Source organism: Oncorhynchus kisutch, linkage group LG7 (assembly GCF_002021735.2).
Source record: "Oncorhynchus kisutch isolate 150728-3 linkage group LG7, Okis_V2, whole genome shotgun sequence".
Taxonomy (NCBI): Eukaryota; Metazoa; Chordata; class Actinopteri; order Salmoniformes; family Salmonidae; genus Oncorhynchus; species Oncorhynchus kisutch.
In genome coordinates, this window is record NC_034180.2 from 27910175 (window position 1) to 27931260 (window position 21086).

Consider the following 21086-nt stretch of genomic DNA (forward strand, 5'->3'; position numbering starts at 1 on the left):
AGACGTTCGAGCAGAAGTGACGGTAGTGTGGGAACCTAAAATAAGTCTTGCTGTTTCCGTCAGAGCATTATTGAGAGACGGACACAGTTCATTTTGAACGCTGTTGTCGTTTAACCTCAATTTATCGTCGTTTTCTGGATCACAAAGCATACATGTTTCTTGTGTTTCTCATTCTGGAGAACAACAGTCAGCCGGACTCGTGCTTGGTGAGTCTTTTATGCATTTATCATGGTGTAACTGGTAGGCTAAATGAAACACTAGTTAAGGTTAGCTAACTATCATCTTCAGTTTGTCATTCTGGCTTAAATCAAGCTTTCCGTAATATGTTACATCTCAAGTTAGGCCTATTTTATTTTAAATAGGAGTTTTAATGATCGGCTGACATATTTTATTACAAGAGCATGATGAAAGGTGTGAATAATTAATTGGTTTGCATTCCCGGGTGGACAAGTTTTTTTTGTTGTTCGGTTGAAGAATGCAGTTTTTGAGATTTGATTCAATAAATTCGGTATTATTGAATAGCCTATTCTATGCGTATACACCCATAAAAACATTGTATTTAAACTGTTTTTATGTTTTTCCTAGATTGTTCAATGAAGGAGAATCATAAAGCATTTGTGGAACATCATAGGAACGAAGAAGGCAACAATGCATCAGTGCTCCGTTTGTCAGAAGGGTTTCCCGAGTGGCTCTAAACTCCAGAGACACTATCTCATACACACAGGCCAGAAGCCATTTATCTGTTTGGTTTGTGGAAAAGCCTTTAGACAATCTGTACATTTAAAGAAGCACTCTGAAACTCACACAGGGAACTACTGCAATTGGAGTCCACCCACAGAGAGTTTGCTACATCCCATATCAGTACCTACAAACCTTGATCCATCTCTTAGGAAATCAGGACATTATTTGACTACCGATACCCCACTGTTGCCTACAGTGTCTTTTAAAAGAGATGGGCCCATGCAAAGGACATTACTAGAGATGTACACTACAGCTACAGAGATCGAACCGCAACCTGAACTAATCCCACCTGCTGATAATGGTTGCTTTATCAGCCATCAAAGCACTCTGCCAAGTGGAAATGGCTTCACAAATGTAATAGTGCAAGATAACATGATCGGCTCTGATGGAATGGAGAACGGTGCGTGGCACACAGACAATGTCCACACATGTACAGTCTGCCTAATGTGTTTTAGTTCGTCTCACCATCTTCAGAGGCACTTACCAATTCACAGTCATCCAAAACCATTTAAGTGTAGCATTTGTGGGAAGGCCTTCAGACTAAGGGTGCATTTGAAAATGCACTCTCAAATCCATGAACGTAAACCTACTGGGTTTCAGACTATCCCCATGCTAGGGTCTCAGCAGAGCTCTTCCAGAGGTAGAATGAGGGTGAACCACGAATGTCCAACTTGTTCAAAAACGTTCTGTTCTCCATCCAAGCTAAAGCGTCATTTTCTTACGCACACTGGCCAGAAGCCCTTTTCCTGTGAGGACTGCGGGAAAACATTCAGGCAGGTGTCACACCTGAAAACACACCTATATGCCTCACATAATATATCAAATTTCCAAAGTGGGCGTACCAAACAAAAACAAATAGATACTAGAAACAAAAATAAAGAGATTGAGCTACAGTGTGAAATAAGTGTCAGTGCTCCACAGCACCTGGACAAGTTGGAAACAAAGTCTCCTCTTCCTGTCAAAGTGGAGCTGAATACCAGTGGTACCAGTCACTTTCAGTGTAGCATTTGCTCGAAGACATTCAGCAGTTCAATTAGACGCAGGCAGCATTACATGATGCATAAAGAAGTAAGACCCTTTCAGTGCCGTGTCTGTGGCAGAGCCTTCCATCTTTCAACCCATTTAAAGATGCACCAATTCAGCCATAAGACCGTAGATGAATCTCAGAACACAAGTCAGGTGGATGATCACGGGGATGCTGTGTCGAAGACAGAACATGCATACCAGAATTCAGACAAAGGGATGACTACTCCAGAGACTAATGATTCGAAAGTATTTGAGCTTGATATTATTGTTAAACCAGAGCACTGGAAGCTGAATTTCAAAGTTGATAAAGACTTTCCAGTTTCCACTCTGCAGGACTCAACTGCAACATCTTACCTGGAGACACCGGTATCTGGTCAAACCAACAGCCAATGTAAGAAGATCAGCCAGAAAACAAAGACTCAGCCACTGAACCATCAATGTCTCGCATGCCTTAAAAGTTTCCCATCTCCATCCAAACTGCAGAGGCATATGTTGACCCATACTGGTCAGAGATCGTTTGGGTGCTACACATGTGGGAAGAGGTTTCGCCAGCCAACACATTTAAGGATCCACTCCCGCACTCACCTGTGGTCCAGAAATGGCAAGCAAAGATATGCTCAGCATTCTAGACCTCCATCACGTCGAATGACTGAATACAGAGGGTATCCAGTGGGTGTCCAATTTCAGGAAAAGCTCAATTTTGATAGGAACTTTCACCTCAACTCCCCTACAGAGAGTCAGTCAGGTCAAGGCAGTGCTTTTACATGTGGACACAATGAATGCAACAGTAAAGTGCAGTTTCAGTGTTCAACATCCTCTCTATCCAAGCTTCGGCTCCCTCTCCAAATGCCACCAGAAACAACACTGAATCAAAGTGGCCACTTACAATTGAAAAATCTGGCAAAACCTTCAGCAGGAAAAGTTCACAATGACCCTTTCCTGAGTATAGGTCCTGAATTGGCTTTAAAAGGTGCTGATGCCACCCCTGTGGGGAATACAAGCCATACCCAACACCAGTGTTTGCTATGTTTCAAATATTTCCCATGTGCCTCTAAACTACAAAGACACAACCTTGTACACACTGGCTTGAGACCTTTCCGATGCCTGGCATGTGGAAAAACGTTCAGACAGACCACACACCTGAAAGTCCACGAGGGAACTCACAAGTGGAGACCCTTCAGACCGGCCTCTCGACAGGGAAACCGAATGAAAGTAAGAAGGCCCCAACAACATCCGTACTCTAAAGTCTGTGCTCAAGTTACCGTGGCGAGTTCTATGAGAACAACAGAGCTGTTACATTTGAATGGTGTGAATGACTGGAGACCATTCCAGGACAATTTTGAGGATACTTGTAATATTCAAGCAGAGGCACAACAGGACAACAACATAGTCAAGACTTCTAAACAATCCATACAAAACCATTTGCACAAGCGCAACAACTCCAGGCCTATAAACAAAGTGATCTGTGTTAAAAGAAAAGCACACCTGTGCACAATTTGCCAGAAGGGCTTTGACACTCCAAGCAAACTATCCAGACACTTTCTCATACACACTGGGATAAGACCATTCAAATGCAGTTTCTGCACTAAAACTTTCAGACAGCCTTGCCACTTGAGAAGCCATGAACAACGAACACATGAGATTAAAACATGTAGTGATGTCCAGGAAAACAGCAGGTTTGGGGACCATGAAACTCTTGCCTCTGCTCAAGGAAAGACACTGAGAGACATGCCACAGTCCTACAAAGACAGTTCTGATCACTGCTCAGTCACTGATGAGGGTTTAGAACATTCTTCACAGACAAGAGACCCAGGCTTTGTGGCAAAACAAGACATACCAGATGATAGTATGGAATCTGGGAGTAGACAAAGTGAAGACTATTGGTGCACTGAGTGTCACAGTCACTTCTTGTCCCCATCTGAGCTTGCTACTCATCTAAATGTTCATGTCCAAAGCAATGAGATTACAGGTCAGACCTCATTGCAACAGGATATGGGGGGACACATGGATGTTCAAACCAATCGAGTCATAGCAGATGCAGACAGCCATAATGTTATCCAAAATGAGAGGCTTGATCATTCCTGGTGTGAAAACAATTCACGCGCCATTTCAGTGTGACACATGCATCACATCTTTTGAAATGGAAAGGGATATTCAGGTCCATAAATGTGTCTCAAGAAATCTAATTGAGTTTACTGAGTCAAGCCCATATCAGTGTGCAATTTGCTTCAAGGATTTCAAGACTCCCTCCAAACTCCAGAGATATTATGTCACCCACACAGGAGAGAGGCCTTTCCTGTGTAAAGTGTGTGAGAAGACTTTCGCACAAGCGTCTCATCTAAAAACACACCAACGCACACACAAATAAGACATGGCCTTAACAGATACATTTATATTTTAGTCTTTCAGCAGAACACTTTTATCCAGAGCGATTTACAATAGTGGGTTCATATTTTTTTTTAATTCATGTTTTTATTTACCTATATCTAATATGATTTCTTTTCTCAGTTTAGTTTTGTATGCCCACAACACTGTTCAAAAAGATTAAAATTACAATTTGATTGATTTTAATAAAATGTGCCCTTTTGTCATTTGTTGATTCCAGAGTTTAAAATGAATTTATTGTCATGTGAAGCCAAGGCATTTATGGTAAAAACAATTTGCGTGTTATTTATTGGTTAAGAGTTATTTTTTAATCATCTGCATAATTGCCATTTATTTTGTTTTATTCAACCTTTATTTAACTAGGCAAGTCGGTTAAGAACACATTCTTATCTCCAATGACGGCCTACCAAAAGGCCTGCGGTGACGGGGACTGGGATTAAAAATAAAAATATAGGTCAAAACACACATCACGACAAGAGAGACAGCACAACACTACATAAAGAGAGACCTAAGACAACAACATAGCATGGTAGCAACACAACATGGCAGCAGCACAACATGCTAGCAGCACAAAACAGTGTACAAACATTATTGGGCACAGATAACAGCACAAAGAGCAAGAAGGTAGAGACAACAATACATCACACAAAGCAGCCACAACTGTCAGTAAGTGTCCATGATTGAGTCTTTGAATAAAGAGATTGAGATAAAACTGTCCAGTTTGAATGTTTGTTGCAGCTCGTTCCAGTCGCTAGCTGCAGCGAACTGAAAAGACAAGCGACTGGCAGAACGGGTGTTGTGTGTGGAGGATGAGGGCTGCAGTAGATATCTCAGATAGGGGGGGAGTGAGGCCTAGGAGGGTTTTATAAATTAGCATCAACCAGTGGGTCTTGCGACAGGTAACAGACATGACCAGTTTACAGAGGAGTATAGAGTGCAGTAATGTGTCCTATAAGAAGCATTGGTAGCAAATCTGATGGCCGAATGGTAAAACCATACTTAGCTGTTTTGATCAAAGTTTGTGTGACATTTTTGGATCAAAAAATGTCTATACTATATAAATGTCTATCTCTGAGATTTTATATTGTCTGTTGAATTATGCAAAAAGGTACTTCATAGTTCATCCTAATAGCACATGAATGATTCAGGTAACCTATCTTCATAGACTACTATGTTCTCTCATATCACTATATAGTCTAAACTATTGTTTAGCCATAATAACAACTCTATAATGATAAACCCAGATATGATAGAAATTACCCCAAACTTGATCGATTTTCCATGTGGGTGCGCCCAAAGATTTTGGAATATACTGACTGAATATACTGGCACTGCTCTCTGTGTAGGAACTGTTATGTTTACATTCCTTGTTTCACTAGGAATCTAAACATAGCGCACCGGAAATGTGTCGCAAATAAATCGTTTTGCTTGTGTACATGCGTAGCGGGAATCACACAGATGTTTTGAAATACCAAGGTTAGTTTCTACAATTATTTGACTTTATATATAAACAAGCAATGTTTTATTAGCAACACATTTTTGCCACCATATCCAGCTATTTGAATATAACGGGTACTAGCTAGCTAGTGTAATCTACTACTACTCTTTAACGTTATTAGCTAACGTTAGCATTAACTAGCTAGCTAGTGCGCTGTACTGTAAAGTCAATTTAGCTAGCTCGTCCAGATTTATCTAGCATACTAGTGTTTTAAATTACAAATGTCATTGGAATAAGTAGTTTGCTATGTTATCTTATAGTTACATTTTTCCCCAGGAAATTAAGATAGCGAGTTGAACTGCGACATGGAGAATCAAACCCATGCTAAGAAAGCATCTGCGCCCTCTGTGTCCCAAATCAACGCAGAATATGTCACACAGGTAACTATATACGCAAATACTGTTTTAGTGCTTTGTCTTCTTAATAGCTGTCTCAATTACACTTGTGCTAAAATAACTGCCATCTCTGCTTATGCTGGACTTCACATTGGTAGTTGCTGCTGCTTTACTCTGTAAACATCCTTAACTGTCGGGAACCGAGTTTTTTTTTTCCCCTTGTTTTTTATGTCACTGATTATTTGACCGAATCACAATTTAGCAGGGGTGCGTTCAGTTCGTTTCAACGTTTGCTACGTTGCTGACGGCGTTCCACAACCCTTCCCCGTTTTTCAACTGGTCGTTCAGAACAGTACCGTTTATGTTTGATTGAACATTGCACACTGTTTTTTTCGTACTGAACACAGCCCTGGTTGCCATCTTTTTGAATTGGAGGGGAAGGGTTTCCGGGGAGGGGGTGTACTGTGGATTGCTGTTATAATAACACTCTTTCTTCTCTAAGTTGTCTAACAGATACTGGGCTCCCCATGCCAAGAATAAACTACCATTTGACCCAAAGGTGAGCCTCCTACTGACAAACTTGAGTTCAAATCATCAAATCAAATGTATTTATATAGCCCTTCGTACATCAGCTGATATCTCAAAGTGCTGTACAGAAACCCAGCCTAAAACCCCAAACAGCAAGCAATGCAGGTGTAGAAGCACGGTGGCTAGGAAAAACTCCCTAGAAAGGCCAAAACCTAGGAAGAAACCTAGAGAGGAACCAGGCTATGTGGGGTGGCCAGTCCTCTTCTGGCTGTGCCGGGTGGAGATTATAACAGAGTTATGAATATAGTGGAGGAGATGGTCTTCTTGCTCTAACAAACTATTTGTCACCCACTCAGGTTTTGGAGGATGTCTATGAGAGAGAGATTCTCAAGTCCAAGTGAGTGAACTCAACTCTTGAATAGCATCAGTATTTTGTAATGTTAACTTGTCTTAAATCCTCCATTTCTGCTATTTTATCTTCAGGTTCGCCATTAGGAAGATCATGTTGTTGGAGTTCAGGTGGGTTTTTGACCATTTTCTATGTGGCCTCAATGCATTATCAGTCATTTAATGTTTTTAATATGCTGCTATTTGTGTCCTGTCTCTCAGTCAGTACCTGGAGAACTACCTGTGGGTGAACTATAATCCTGAGGTCTCCAGTAATGCCTACCTCATGTCCATCTGCTGCATAGTCAATGAGAAGTTCAGAGAGAACGTCCCTGCCTGGGAGGTAAGAATGGATTGAGTGGCCTGTCAAACAGAAATGTTCATCCTTAGGTTCACGTAACAAATTGTTATCTGTGTTAGCATGTTGAACCACACTCGCTGTTATGTTGTGAATATGAGTGATGTGGTCAGCTGTACAGGGACAGCCCCTGCGTTAAAGCTACTTAGGGAAAATGTTTCCAGCAAGCATTGATCAATGTCCTCTAATATCAATGCATGTCTTCTTTATCCCTTGGTTTATTATCTTTATCCAGGTGTTTAAGAAGGAGCCTAGCCACTTCCCGTACTTCTTTAAGTGTGTGATGCAGGCCGTGCTGGCTGGAGAGGAGGCTGGCCTGACTCTGAAGGAGCAGACTGTACTGTTGGTCTTCCTTGACCACTGCTTCAACAGCCTGGTATGTCACACACCAACCAATGTCTACCTCTCTGGAAATGTAGAATTAGTGATTGGCTGAATCAACCACATAATATAAGTTGAGTAATGCATTGTTTTATTGCGAAAGTATGTTAGTAACAACCATAGAATGAAGAGTCCCTTTCTTCTGACCTTGTTCACTCCCCTTTCCCCGGCCTGATGACAATGGATAGGTGGAAGCAACAAAGCTGAAGCTAGATGGAGCTACTGCTTACGCCTATCCAGTAGTCTCAGGGCCACGAAGATGAGCTAACAAAAGGAAAACTTCCTTGAGGTGGTTTTAATAAAGGTAGTTTGGTTTAGGTTCCACTAGGTGACAGTATTTCACTTCAAATTGTGTATTCAGGTGTTTCCCTAGCACATTTGTGTTCTCCACTCCTTCTCAAAACCATGGGTAGCCATTGCACCAGTCTCACTCTGAAAATCAATTTTCATCCCCTATGCTTCTCCTGAACTCATTGTGATGATTCTAATCAGTTTGGTGCATTGCCATTAGTCTACCAATGTACAAATATCCTTATATCCCTCTCCGACCCACACCCATTCTCTCTCTCTCTCTCTCTCTCTCAGGAGGTGGATTTGATCAGAGAGCAGGTGCAGCAGCTCATCTCACTGCCCATGTGGATGTGTATCTTGCCTGTAAGAACTCTTCCCCTTATCTCAAGTGCTCTTATGTCCTTAGAACTGTCACCCTGTTAGATATGCATTATGTTTAAAATTGTGACAATATTTTACACATTTACAAATTGTGATTGATTAAGTGGAATAGGGTTTGTGAGCCAAAAACAACTTTCCTAGTGCAAATGTTGCATTTACAAATTTTATAGCATCCTTAAGATTGATTAATGAACACACTTTCATCTTTACAGTCTAGACTGCAACACGAGCTGAAGAAAGTTCCCAAGCTCCAAAAGTTTTGGAATCTGATCAAGAAGAATTTTGACAAGCTGGAAGGCAAAGCATCAGAGCAGTAAGACATTCTCCCTCTGCCTGTAATCTGGACCAGTAGAAATATACCTTCTGCATGTATCTGGACCAGTGGACATAGACCTTCTGCATGTATCTGGACCAGTAGACATATACCTTCTGCATGTATTAGGACCAGTAGACATAGACCTTCTGCATGTATCTGGACCAGTGGACATTGACCTTCTGTATGTATCTGGACCAGTAGACATTGACCCTCTGCATGTATCTGGACCAGTAGACATAGACCATCTGCATGTATCTGGACCAGTGGACATTGACCTTCTGCATGTATCTGGACCAGTAGACATTGACCTTCTGCATGTATTGGGACCAGTAGCCATAGACCTTCTGCATGTATCTGGACCAGTAGACATAGAACTTCTGCATGTATCTGGACCAGTAGACATAGACCTTCTGCATGTGTCTGGACCAGTAGACATAGACCTTCTGCATGTGTCTGGACCAGTAGACATAGACCTTCTGCATGTATCTGGACCAGTAGACATAGAACTTCTGCATGTATCTGGACCAGTAGACATAGACCTTCTGCATGTGTCTGGACCAGTAGACATAGACCTTCTGCATGTATCTGGACCAGTAGACATAGAACTTCTGCATGTATCTGGACCAGTAGACATAGAACTTCTGCATGTATCTGGACCAGTAGACATAGACCTTCTGCATGTGTCTGGACCAGTAGACATATAACTCCTGCATGTGTCTGGACCAGTAGACATATAACTCCTGCATGTATCTGGACCAGTAGACATAGACCTTCTGCATGTATTAGGACCAGTAGACATAGACCTTCTGCATGTATTAGGACCAGTAGACATAGACCATCTGCATGTATTAGGACCAGTAGACATAGACCTGCATGTATCTGGACCAGTAGACATAGACCTTCTGCATGTATCTGGACCAGTAGACATAGACCTTCTGCGTGTATCTGGAAGAGTAGACATAGACCTTCTGCGTGTATCTGGAAGAGTAGACATAGACCTTCTGCGTGTATCTGGACCAGTAGACATAGACCTTCTGCGTGTATCTGGACCAGTAGACATAGACCTTCTGCATGTATTAGGACCAGTAGACATAGACTTTCTGCGTGTATTAGGACCAGTAGACATAGACCCTCTGCGTGTATTAGGACCAGTAGACATAGACCCTCTGCCTGTGTCTGGACCAGTAAACATAGACCCTCTGCCTGTGTCTGGACCAGTAAACATAGACCCTCTGCCTGTGTCTGGACCAGTAAACATAGTCCCATCAAAGGCACAGTGATGTGTGTCGCTAATTATTATTTCCCTGTCTTTATTTCCAGAGCTAAGATGGAGAGGACGTTCCTCTCTGCTCTCATTAAGAAGTTTCTTGGTGTTCTGGTGTCCATTTCCCCAGCAGGTAACATTTAGCAACACAGTTATGATTTATGAGCAAAGCACTGTTTCATTATTCCCCACAAGCAGCAGGACACCGCGGAGGGGAGGGGGGTCAGATTTACTTAGAAGAGATTCTCAAGGCTAAAAATGGTCCTCATACAGAAAAAGCTGTTGTGCAAATGTATTTTAAAAGTTAGCAGAGATACAAATCTTACTCTGGCGGCAGGCAGCCCAGCGGTTAAGAGCCTTGGCCAGTAACCGAAAGGTCGCTGGTTCGAATCCCATAGCTGGCTAGGTAGGGGGGGGGGATCTGCCGTTCTGAGGAACCGGGGCCGGGGAACAGTTGTGACTCAAGGCCAAGGCAGTTAACCCCTGACAACAACTTCTCCCCGGGCACCGATGAAGTGGATGTCGCTTAAAGCAGCCCCCCCCTCACCTCTGATTCAAAGAGGTTGGGTTAAGACACATTTTGTTTGAATGCATTCAGTTATGCAACTGACTAGATATCCCCTTCCCTACCAGTGGCAGACGAGGACAGCCCAGGCAGGTGCTACTTGCTAGACTTTATCCTTGTATATGATTAGCCATAGATCTTTGATAGTCTTTATCTATGCGCAGACCTCATATCTCTGTGACCGTCTCAGCTGTCGCCTTCTCTCAACTCAGACCTCATTACTGGTGTGAGACCCACTTTTTCAACCCTCTATCTATCCCAAAGTTCATCCTTTCCTTCTGACTTGACCCCCACTTTGAAAGGGCAGTCCTGTCCAGATGCTTCCCCTCCTCACAGTCTCCATGGTGATGTAAAGCAGGGTGACCAGACTACCCTTAGCCAACCTGAATGCTCAGAATAGCATCTTTCCCAACATGCAGCTGGGTGAAGGTGGTCATGCTGAGACCCAGACTCTAATCGTCCTGGTCCACAGCACGGACACATTGATCTCCCAGTGTGCTGCAGTGCCTGAGGAAGACACACACACCGTGTTCTCCATGCACGCCCAGGCCACTTCCTGGCACTACCTCACACACACCACCCCCCCATTCCCTTCTGTGTGATAGCGTGTATGGTCATGTATTTTATTACCTGATCTGAACGTCTCTGTGTTGTCTCTCTCAGGCCCTGTACCCATGGAGAAGGTGCACTACTGCGAGAGGTTCATCGAGCTCATGATTGACCTGGAGGTAAGTAACACCATTTATAAGGGATGCTATGTTCTTGTTGTAGTTATGAGGGGTACCAGGCAGCCATTTCATATAGGATCAACTGAATATCTGCAATCACTGAGCATGCAAAGACACTTTTGAGTTCGCTGTACCTACCTGTACAGCTATTTTGGTCTTGATCTGTGTTGAGTATGGAATGACTGGTTTTTGTTGACTTAGAAAATCTAGGTTATTTCTAACATAGAGGTGTAAGGTCACAATGTAGCACGCTTTCTTATCCTCTCTACTCTGGCTTTATGATGACATGTAGCGAGGTGTCACAGTCAAGGTGGTCCCTTCCCTCTCCAGGCTGCAAGGTGACGCTGCTCCTGTTTCCACACAGGGAGGATAGGATGAATTGAGTTCTATTCCATCTGATGACAGGCTATACTTTTTCCCCCTGGCTCCGGCAAGCTGCCTCTGGAGAAATCCTTTCCCTCAGCAGTATCATTTTACAAAGGGATGGCAGAAATCTCATACTTTCCTCTCTGCGATGATATGATGATGCCCTGTGAGTCTCTGTATGGAAAAAGAGACCCTACATTTTACACTTCTGCTAGGCTGAGCTGTCTTATCTGTCATGGCTGGTTGGGGATCAAAGATGGCTGCCGTAGATAACGCTTGCCTGTGTTGTGAGAGGGTATAATCCTTTGCAGCACCTGCCTTCTGTATAGAGGTGAATTCAATGGAATAAATGAAGGTTCTGGTGTTGCCATTTTTCATAAATGTTTCTGTATAAGTATTGTCATTGTTTCTCTCCTTTCCTCTTTTTTTGGAATTGTGAACTCTCTAACCCTCATCAAAAAGTGTCCAAAACAACCTTCTCAAGTCGACCCTTTATCAATAGGGCCCTATTTATACTTTGGGCCTCAATGCTGGGAATTCTGTTTGGTAGATGGATTGATCTGAATGACCCCAGTGACTGAGTCAATCCATACATGGACTAATCCTGGTTAGTGATGTTGCACTGTCTCCTTGTTATCAGCTACAGGTCTGGGCGGCATAGTAATAGTAGGCTGGGTTTTAGAACACCCTCAATGTGTTTAACATTCTGACTGAAGACCCTTTTTGTTTTTCTAGGTGTATGTGTCTCAAAATCTATAATTATTGAGGTTCTGGTCTCGTATAAAGGCTGCTGTTTCAGCATGGTTTTCCCGTGATGTGTAATGTGTGGATCCATTCTGTCTGTGTTCAGGCCCTGCTGCCCACCAGGCGCTGGTTCAACACGGTGCTGGACGACTCCCACCTGGTGGTGAGCTGCCACCTGTCCAGTCTCATGCAGAGAGAGAAGGAGGGTCACCTCTTCTGCCAGTTACTGGACATGCTGAAGTTCTACACAGGCTTTGAGATCAATGACCAGACGGGAAACGCCCTGACAGAGAAGGAGATGACCACACTCCACTACGACAGAATCACTTCACTGCAGGTACACGCATACAACACCATGCTGGCCTGGTTTTGTTTGGTTCCCCTACCCGTCTAGTTAAGAATGTGTTGGGTATAAAAATAGTTTATTTGATAGGGATTGTTAACATCAGTGGCACATTTTAAGCGTTGAAAGTAGAGCGCGAGAGTCGCGTGCACCTGGGCGACGTGGCCGGTGCTGTCAGTAAAACATGTACGAATATGAATCATTCATGATTTAGTGACAGCTTCCAGACGTCTTTGACAAGGAATAATGTCAAGTCACATTTCAGTCCCAGAGAGAATTCTCCATAGATTTCAGTGTTCAACATGTTTCATGATTTTTTTTTTACCTCTCAACTTGATATGATCAAATGCATCTTTGTATAAATATACAGGTTGGTTCATCTGTTCTTAGCTTGGCTCTCCATCTGTCCATCTCTCTCTTTTCCCTACTTCTCTCTAGCCCCACATAGATGCTGGATTAATAAATGAGGGAAATCCGTAGGGTGCCTGACATCACACTGGCTCTGAGGTGTTTGCACCTGCTTTTAAAGTTTGTGTGTTGTCTTTCAGAGGGCTGCCTTTGCCCATTTCCCAGAGCTGCAGGACTTTGCCCTGTCCAATGTGGCAGCAGTGGACACACGGGAATCCCTTACAAAACAGTTTGGTCATCTCAGGTAAAGTGTGTCTGTGTGATAGACGGGTGGGAGAAGAATCAATTGTTAGTGTGTGTGTGCGCTTCCTATCCTTGTCTCCTTTCCTCCTGGTCCTAGGTGCTGCTGGTTTGATATAGGTAACACTGGGTCTCAGCAAGCCAGGCAGTGAAATATAAGCTGTTTTTGTGTGTGGAGGAAAACATCCATACACATCTAAACCTTTATATCTTCACGCTACCGTGATGACAAACCTTGAGTTGTCACTGGCGTAACTTTAGCATCCCTAACGCTGCCCCCCCCCGACAGTCACCGTTAGTCAGCCTGTGAGTCCTTGAATGTGCAGTAGAGTGGTACCAGCCAGAGGGAGAGAGAGAGAGGCTCGCCTCATTAATTGAATCGATCTGCAGGAGCTGGAGAATAAACTCTTTGAACAGCTGTGTTTGTCAGATCATGTCAGGGAGTGGCCTCAGCAAAAAACATTCCCCCCCTTTGACGGGGCCTTGTTAGTGTGTGTGTGGGGTGGCGGCAGGTAGCCTAGAGGTAACAAAAGGTCACTGGTACGAATCCCCGAGCCAGCAAGGTGTGCCGTTTTGCCCTTGAGCAGGGCAGTTGTCCCTAACAACAACTGTTCCCCGGACGCCAATGACGTGGGTGTCTCTGATTCTGAGGGGTTGGGTTAAATGCGGAAGATGCATTTAGTTGTACAACTGACTAGGTATCCCTTTTCCTATCCTTGTCTCCTTTCCTCCTGGTCCTAGGTGCTGCTGAGTTTGAGATAATTAACACTGGGTCTCAGCAAGCCAAGCAGTGAAGTATCAGAGCTGTTGTGTGAATTTATTCCAGAAGAGAGGAGCTCAAGCTGTCGTTTCTCCTGTGTATTGTTGTTCTCGTGAATGAAGCCAGGCTCTGCATTGTTATCCAGTCGCCCCACTGGCTTCAAAGTAGCTCTGGAAACTCCACATATGCCCATCACTTTTAACAAGGCACTTTTTTACCCAGAAAACCTTATTTTTAATGCCAGCTATTTCAGCTATGCTACCCACAAGATAAACTGCCACTCGTCCACTATTCCCGATTGATCTGCTAAGTACCCAAAACACCCACAGGCGGAGTATTTTTCCCTTTCAGTTTTAAAGGCCCAGTGTGGTAATACAGATTATTTTCCTGGGTTTTATATATATTTCTTCACTATGAGTTTGGAATAATACTGTGAAATTATTGATTTATTTTCAAATAGACACAGGCCACCACCCCTTGTCTTACAGGAGGAAGCTGTTCATTCTTGCCGATGCACAGAAAACCCAGCCAGTTGTATGTTATCCATGTCGTCGTTCAGCCACGACTCTGTCAAACACAAGATATTAGACGGTGGCAGAATCATTATGCACAAAATAAGTTAGAAATAATGCGGGAAAAACCCACAATAGCACAATTGGTTAGGAGCCTGTTAAACGGCAGCCATCTCCTCCGGCGCCATTTTCCCCTCCCCACTCAGACACCTCTGACTGTCCCAGCAGACTTCTTGCTTGAGAAATTGCTCTTAGCTAAGAATCTGTTTTTGTTTCCTTTTTACCCTTTACATTTGTTGGGGGAAAACAATTACAGTAAGATACTTAATTGTTAACAGAAATGATTTGATATTGAGATAATTGCTGCATTCGTCTCCTTAACAACTCAAAGCAGCTATTTTAGTTTGTCATGAAGTACAGTACAGCAGCGTGACCCATACCAGTCCCTAGACGGACCAACTGCATGGCCAGCAAAACCCACTGATCCGTGTGGTCAAATCATGGCATCATCACGAGCCTGCCCACACTTCTGCTCACAATGACACGTGTCCCGCTCTGTCTGTACAGGACTCAGTCACAGTGTCTCTTTATACCTTACCCCTGCCTGTGTCATGGCACATGCCGAGGCAGCCTCTGCCTCAGCTCTGAGAGATGGAGATGTGGTTGGATTTGAATAATCGCATCGACCCCGGCCCCTGGACACGCCATGCTGACAGAGCAGGACTGCAGTGGCCGCTACTTAGCAGAGCAGAGTTGAGAAAAACACGAGGACTAGCATAGATTACATTGCAATTCTAACAAGCACAGATTTAAGGAACAGCCTGTGTGTTGGGAAAATTTGGCACTTTTCACATTGTCAAATAAAGGGTAGCGACCCGGACGCTGGAATAGGGGAGTTTTCCTCAGAAAAATAGAATCATCGGCACAGTGTAAATATTCTCCTGAATGTGCATTTCTACCCTTGGGTCTTGTTGTAGTAAACAGACTGACCTAGCAGAAAATATATGACTGTTTAAATCATGATGCTCAAAGGAAATAAATATTAATTGGAAGTTTGTAACGTCAAATATGCTAAAGTTGTTTATTTTTTCCTCCATGCAGTTCCAACACTCTCCACAGGGTGGCCTCGTATCTATGCCTCTTACCAGAGCTGGCAGAGGGACAGGACACCACCTATGAGAAGGAGGTCCTCCTGGAGCTGCTGGTAGGTGCTACGAAACAGGGAGACGTTGTCCTTAACCACTGATTGGGGATCAGGTATTTGTGTCATCGTCCTAATGCTTTAAGTTAGGAATGGGGAAAGGGTTATCTGATCCTAGATCTGTGGTTAAGGGGGAAGGGAAGGGAACGATAATGAGACGCCACCCAATGTGCTTGGCTAAACCGCAGCAACGTCAGGATATGGTCATTTTCAGAACAATAATTGCCTGGGGAACGTAGCGGCATAACAGGTATTTGTGGCTTGTTTAAAAGCCACTCATTTATGCTTTTGACCTTGGAATACAGTATGCAACCCCCAACAATGTTTCTCTTATCCTAGGAAAAGACAGCAGTGGATCTGATTGCTCTCCACACACACACACACACACCTTTTAGTCCCTCCTAAAAACAGAAATCCAGTGTGTTAAACAATTCTCATCCCCCATAACCCTCTGTCACCAAGCGACCAGCCACTGACCTGCTCTGTCCTTACTACTGTAATTACCCACTTCAAGTCTTCTCTAGGCCTCCTCTTCCCACTACTGAAGAGAAGCTTTTCCATAATTAGCTGATTAGATTGTTTCCCAGAACCAATGTCAGGGGACTCATTTGGCCCCGGGTTGCCCTGGGCAACCGAAAATCTCCAAAGATTCCAGTTAGGTATTATGTGTCTGTCAGAGGCTCGGGGCGCTGTGCTGTACAGTAGGGAGCAGAGCAGCTCACACACACTGCAGAGTCTGCAATTAAACCTGGGGAAGGAGAGGACTGGAGTTATGCTGTGTTCAGCCTCTAGCTATCACTGTTCTGATGGTTATTTAATTTCCCCAAGACATTAACCAACCACTCTTGAATTCTGAACAGAATATTGTTTTTCCTTTTTAATATGGACTGAATTCCTAGGGGAAGTTGGGAACTTGAGTTTTCCTGGATTGCAGTGAATTTGATCCAACGTTATATTTGTTAGTTTTAAAATTGGTATTTGAACTGGACGTTACTTTCCATCGAGGCATAGGGTCTAAAGCTCTATGGACCTCTGCCAGTCCCTGATGGACATGAGTATGACAAAACCCTGGGTTGGATAGTGCCTGGCAGAGAACACAGCAGTGTAACAGGATTAGCGCAGCATGGCGGTTATTGACAGTGGTCACATATGGGAACACAGGGATTATATAGGCTTCTGCATCATGTTTGGAACACAACCATCATTTAGGCCACAACATTAAGGCCCCTGACCTAAAACACATGAATGAATGAGGAGTTTGTCGTGACAGGGGGATGGTGACTGGCAATACGTCTGACCCGATTTAATTTGACCAAACATTGTTCTTAATACCACTGAGTAGGGGGGGGGATATGTGTTGCAAGGGCAGTCTGTACCAGAGTAGACCAATGGCTCGTTCATTCAAATTCTTTGTCTGTCTTCCTACTCACACATTCTTCCAGGTGTCTCGTCATGAGAGGAGAATCTCCCAGATTGAGCAACTTAATCAAATGCCTCTTTATCCAACGGAGAAGATTATCTGGGATGAGAACATCGTCCCCACTGAGTACTATTCTGGCGAAGGTCTGTCTTTCTATGCTATCTCCTCACAAACTCATCTCACACACACACACCGCTGTTATCCCACACCTCAGGGGCACCTTAGCTGGCATCCTCTTAATGGGCAATCCTCTTTAGGCTGGCTGGAGCACCTTCACCAGCTAAGATGCCTACAGCCCCGTAAAGCCATTGAAATCCATGAGCCTAACGACATTTTATAAGGCTGTTTTAGCCTGCCAAGAGATTACAGGTGTAAAACTAGCTGTATAGTCGACTCTGCAAATGTATAGTTCACTCTGCCACTGTTCTAGCTAAGGGATTGTCCCTGTCAAGTGGGTCCAGAATTGTTCCTGGTCAGGGAAAACACAGGGCCATGTTTGTTACTCTGAAATAGATGTGTAGGTAGTAGGTCTATTACCAATGACATGCATTTGTTCCCAAATCTGTTTCCTCTCTGTGTGTGTGTGTGTTCCAGGTTGTCTGGCTCTGCCGAAGCTGAATCTGCAGTTCCTGACCCTCCATGACTACCTGCTGAGAAACTTCAACTTGTTCCGTCTGGAGTCCACCTACGAGATCAGACAGGATGTGGAGGACGTGGTGACTCGCATGAAACCATGGTGAGCAGAGAACGCACACACTTAATAACTGATGGTAAAATAAGGTTGCCACATTTCTGTTTCTTTCAAATGTATATTTTTGTATCACTCATATATTATAACTCAATTTCTATTACATTCAGGCAGTGTGTTCAGGTGTTTAGGGGCTGACCTGTTGTCTTGTCTTCCTATAGGCAGTCAGAGTATGGTGGTGTGGTGTTTGGGGGCTGGGCCAGAATGGCTCAGACCATCACAGCCTTCTCCATTGTGGAGGTGGCCAAGCCCAACATCGGCGAGAACTGGCCTGCCCGCGTCCGAGCGGACATCACTGTCAATCTCAACGTACGAGACCACATCAAACACGAGTGGGAAGGTACTTGGCTCTCTTCTCCTTTCTCTATCCCCTGCTCTCTCGCGCTCCCCCTCTTCTTCCTTTTCAGCATTCTGTCTATACCAGGTATTTCCGCTGTCGCGGATACGTCAAATAAAAATGTCATTCACATTAAAACATTTTTTTACAAATATTTCAAACAGTCCATTTATATTTTCCAACGGGGCTATACATTTGGGTGAGGTTTTTTCTCCCGCCTGAGTAGCCTCGTTTCACTGCCAAAAATAAAATTAAACCATCTAGTGTTCAGCGAAATAACAACACAATGTCAAAAACAGGTAGCTTAGTCAAATAATTAACATCCAATCACATTAACCATTACTCTCTCGCGGGAATTCCACTAATGGTCCGTATGTAGCCAAACGTAGCTGCTGCTCATTCCATTTGCTCTAAAATGTATAAATGGCTTAAAAAAGTAAGAAAAAAGTAAGGTCCATAGAGACGCATACCAGCTCAAATGGTAGTATTGTTAACCAGTAAGACTAGCTGGAAACCAGTAAGACTAGCTCTTAGCGTCGGCTAATGGGGATCCTAATGAATCAAATCAAGATTCATTGTTTTACCATGAACATATCAAACCATATGACATTGCTGATTGTAGCTAGCACTAGAGGTTGTTCTGTCAAATAGGAATGTTTTGAAAGATGAAATGTATGATGTGGAAATTGTGCTGGTTAATTTGTGAATTGATTTATTTAAAATCAATCTGTAGTTTTATTAAAGGGGCCTCTGCTCTCCACCCACACCTAGCAAACCTCAGTGTGCAGGAGGATGGCTCAATGTCATCTCAAAATCCCCCTCTCCTCCCCCTTGTATAATTACAACTTCATGTTTTAAAGATCAGCCGAGCGCTGACGGGGCTCTTTTTCACCTTTCCCAGGGCTGCGTAAGCACGACGTTTGCTTTCTGGTCACGGTGCGGCCCAACCTGCCCTACGGCACGCGCTTTGACCGCCGCCAGCCCTTTGTGGAGCAGACAGGCCTGGCTTACGTGAGGGGCTGCGAGGTGCAGGGCATGCTGGACGACAAAGGCCGTGTCATCGAGGAAGGTAGGCTGGCGCACACACACACACACAGATGTGCATACATGCACTTCCCACCGCCACAGGCACACGCATCCTGCCCATACACACTCACACATACTCATGTCACACACCCTTCGCATCATCATCCTCCTCCGACCCCCTAACTTCCAGCCCATGAAGTCTAGGTGGCATGGTGACACTCAACCAGAGAACTGACCTGTTCACATTAACATTCCATTAACGTTAGGGCAACCCATCGCACCTGAACGCTTCTCAATGCTTTATTTATTCCATTTTATTCATGTAGAAAAGGACATGTTATACAGTGCATTGGGAAAGTATTCAGTCCACATCTTGTTACGTTACAGCCTTATTCTAAAATGGATGAAATGAATAGTTTTCCTCATCAATCTACACACAATACCCCAGAAGGATAAAGCGGAAAGTTTTTAGTTTGTGCAAATTTATAAAAACATACTTTACTTGTGTAAATATTTGGTCTCTTTGCTATGAGATTTGAAATTTCCATCGATCATGCTTGATGTTTCTACAACTTAATTGGAGTCCACCTGTGGTAAATTCAATTGATTGGACATGATTTGGAAAGGCACACACTTGTCTATATAAGGTCCCACAGTTGACAGTGCATGTCAGGCAGGTTTGGAACCTCCAAGATTCTTCCTAGAGCTGGTCAAACTGAGCAATCGGGGGAGAAGGGCCTTGGACAGGGAGGTGACTAAGAACCTGATGGCAACTCTGACAGAGTTCCTCTATGGAGATCGGGGATCCTTCCAAAAGGATAACAATCTCTGCAGCGCTCCACCAATCAGGCCTTTATGGTAGATTGGCCAGTCGGAAGCCACTCCTCAGTAAAAGAACCATGACAGCCTGCTTGGAGATTGCCAAAAGGCACCTAAAGGCTCTTAGACCATGAGAAACAAGACTGAATACTTTCCAAATGCACTGTATGACAGGCTGTTCTAGACTCCAACATGACATCCATAGTCTCAGATCCATCCTGTGACTGGGCTGCCATGGTTTTTCTTTCCGCTAATGTTTGCCTATGAAAAGAGACATTCAGGCATACTACCCTGATCGAAGGTCAGTTTTGCATTACCCCTCCTAATGATTAAGGTTATGATTGGGGAAGTGTACGCTGATCCTAGGGCTACTACAGACAGCTTCTACCTAGAGACTTCCTCTTCCACCAGCAGCGTTCAGAGTGGGCTATTGGAGTGTGTAATGTCAGGTTAACCTAAGTGTTCCTCCTTTCCCCTGTCTGAACATGTGCCCGTGCACCACTACCAAAGCACTATTATGTACCTTCTTCACTCCTCTCCATATTCCCACTGTATTAAACATATAGAGAGAGGTGCTAACTGGGCTGGTGTATCTATGTAACAAGCCTAGCGCTGTTTAAACTTTCAGATGCCCATAGGGCCGAGCCAGGAACAGGCATATCACATGTATCACTGGGCTCTTTGTGAAGAGTGGTGCTATCATTTGTATTTATTTATTTATCCTCCATTTATTCAGCAACCCAATAGAGATTTAAAAGCTTTTATAGATGGGGGCTTTTTTGCCTGGTCTACATTGCCATAAGCTGTAAAAGTCAGCAAAGCTGGAAAGAGCTCAAAGATACAAACACTTAAATCTGATTTTTGGCTACTTTTCCCTACTGGCTGCCTACCTGCATAGCTCTTCAGACACCAATCTCCAGCTGTCCTCAGCCATTTATTCCAGTGTGTAAGTGTCCTCCTTTCAGCCACTCATTCGTC

At 43.8% G+C, this 21086-nt stretch overlaps 2 protein-coding genes across 2 annotated transcripts in view; both read left to right on the forward strand.

Moving 5' to 3' along the window:
• LOC109894384 (zinc finger protein 770-like) lies at positions 1-4246 on the forward strand. Its single transcript, XM_020487836.2, is given in 3 exon segments — positions 1-206; positions 586-3871; positions 3873-4246. Coding segments are annotated over 2 exon segments (3486 nt in total). The 5' UTR covers positions 1-206; positions 586-648; the 3' UTR covers positions 4136-4246.
• Positions 4247-5494: 1248 nt separating this feature from the next.
• Positions 5495-21086, forward strand: part of aqr (aquarius intron-binding spliceosomal factor) — a 53116-nt gene continuing 37524 nt past the window's right edge. Inside the window, exons 1-18 of the mRNA XM_031828789.1 lie at positions 5495-5628; positions 5927-6030; positions 6488-6544; positions 6870-6910; positions 6997-7032; positions 7123-7243; positions 7494-7634; positions 8225-8293; positions 8524-8624; positions 9948-10024; positions 11120-11184; positions 12401-12631; positions 13186-13289; positions 15659-15761; positions 17201-17321; positions 17773-17914; positions 18088-18266; positions 19165-19332. Coding sequence (XP_031684649.1) covers positions 5956-6030; positions 6488-6544; positions 6870-6910; positions 6997-7032; positions 7123-7243; positions 7494-7634; positions 8225-8293; positions 8524-8624; positions 9948-10024; positions 11120-11184; positions 12401-12631; positions 13186-13289; positions 15659-15761; positions 17201-17321; positions 17773-17914; positions 18088-18266; positions 19165-19332 — 1831 coding nt within the window. The 5' untranslated portion in view covers positions 5495-5628; positions 5927-5955. The remainder of the gene's footprint in view (positions 5629-5926; positions 6031-6487; positions 6545-6869; positions 6911-6996; positions 7033-7122; positions 7244-7493; positions 7635-8224; positions 8294-8523; positions 8625-9947; positions 10025-11119; positions 11185-12400; positions 12632-13185; positions 13290-15658; positions 15762-17200; positions 17322-17772; positions 17915-18087; positions 18267-19164; positions 19333-21086) is intronic.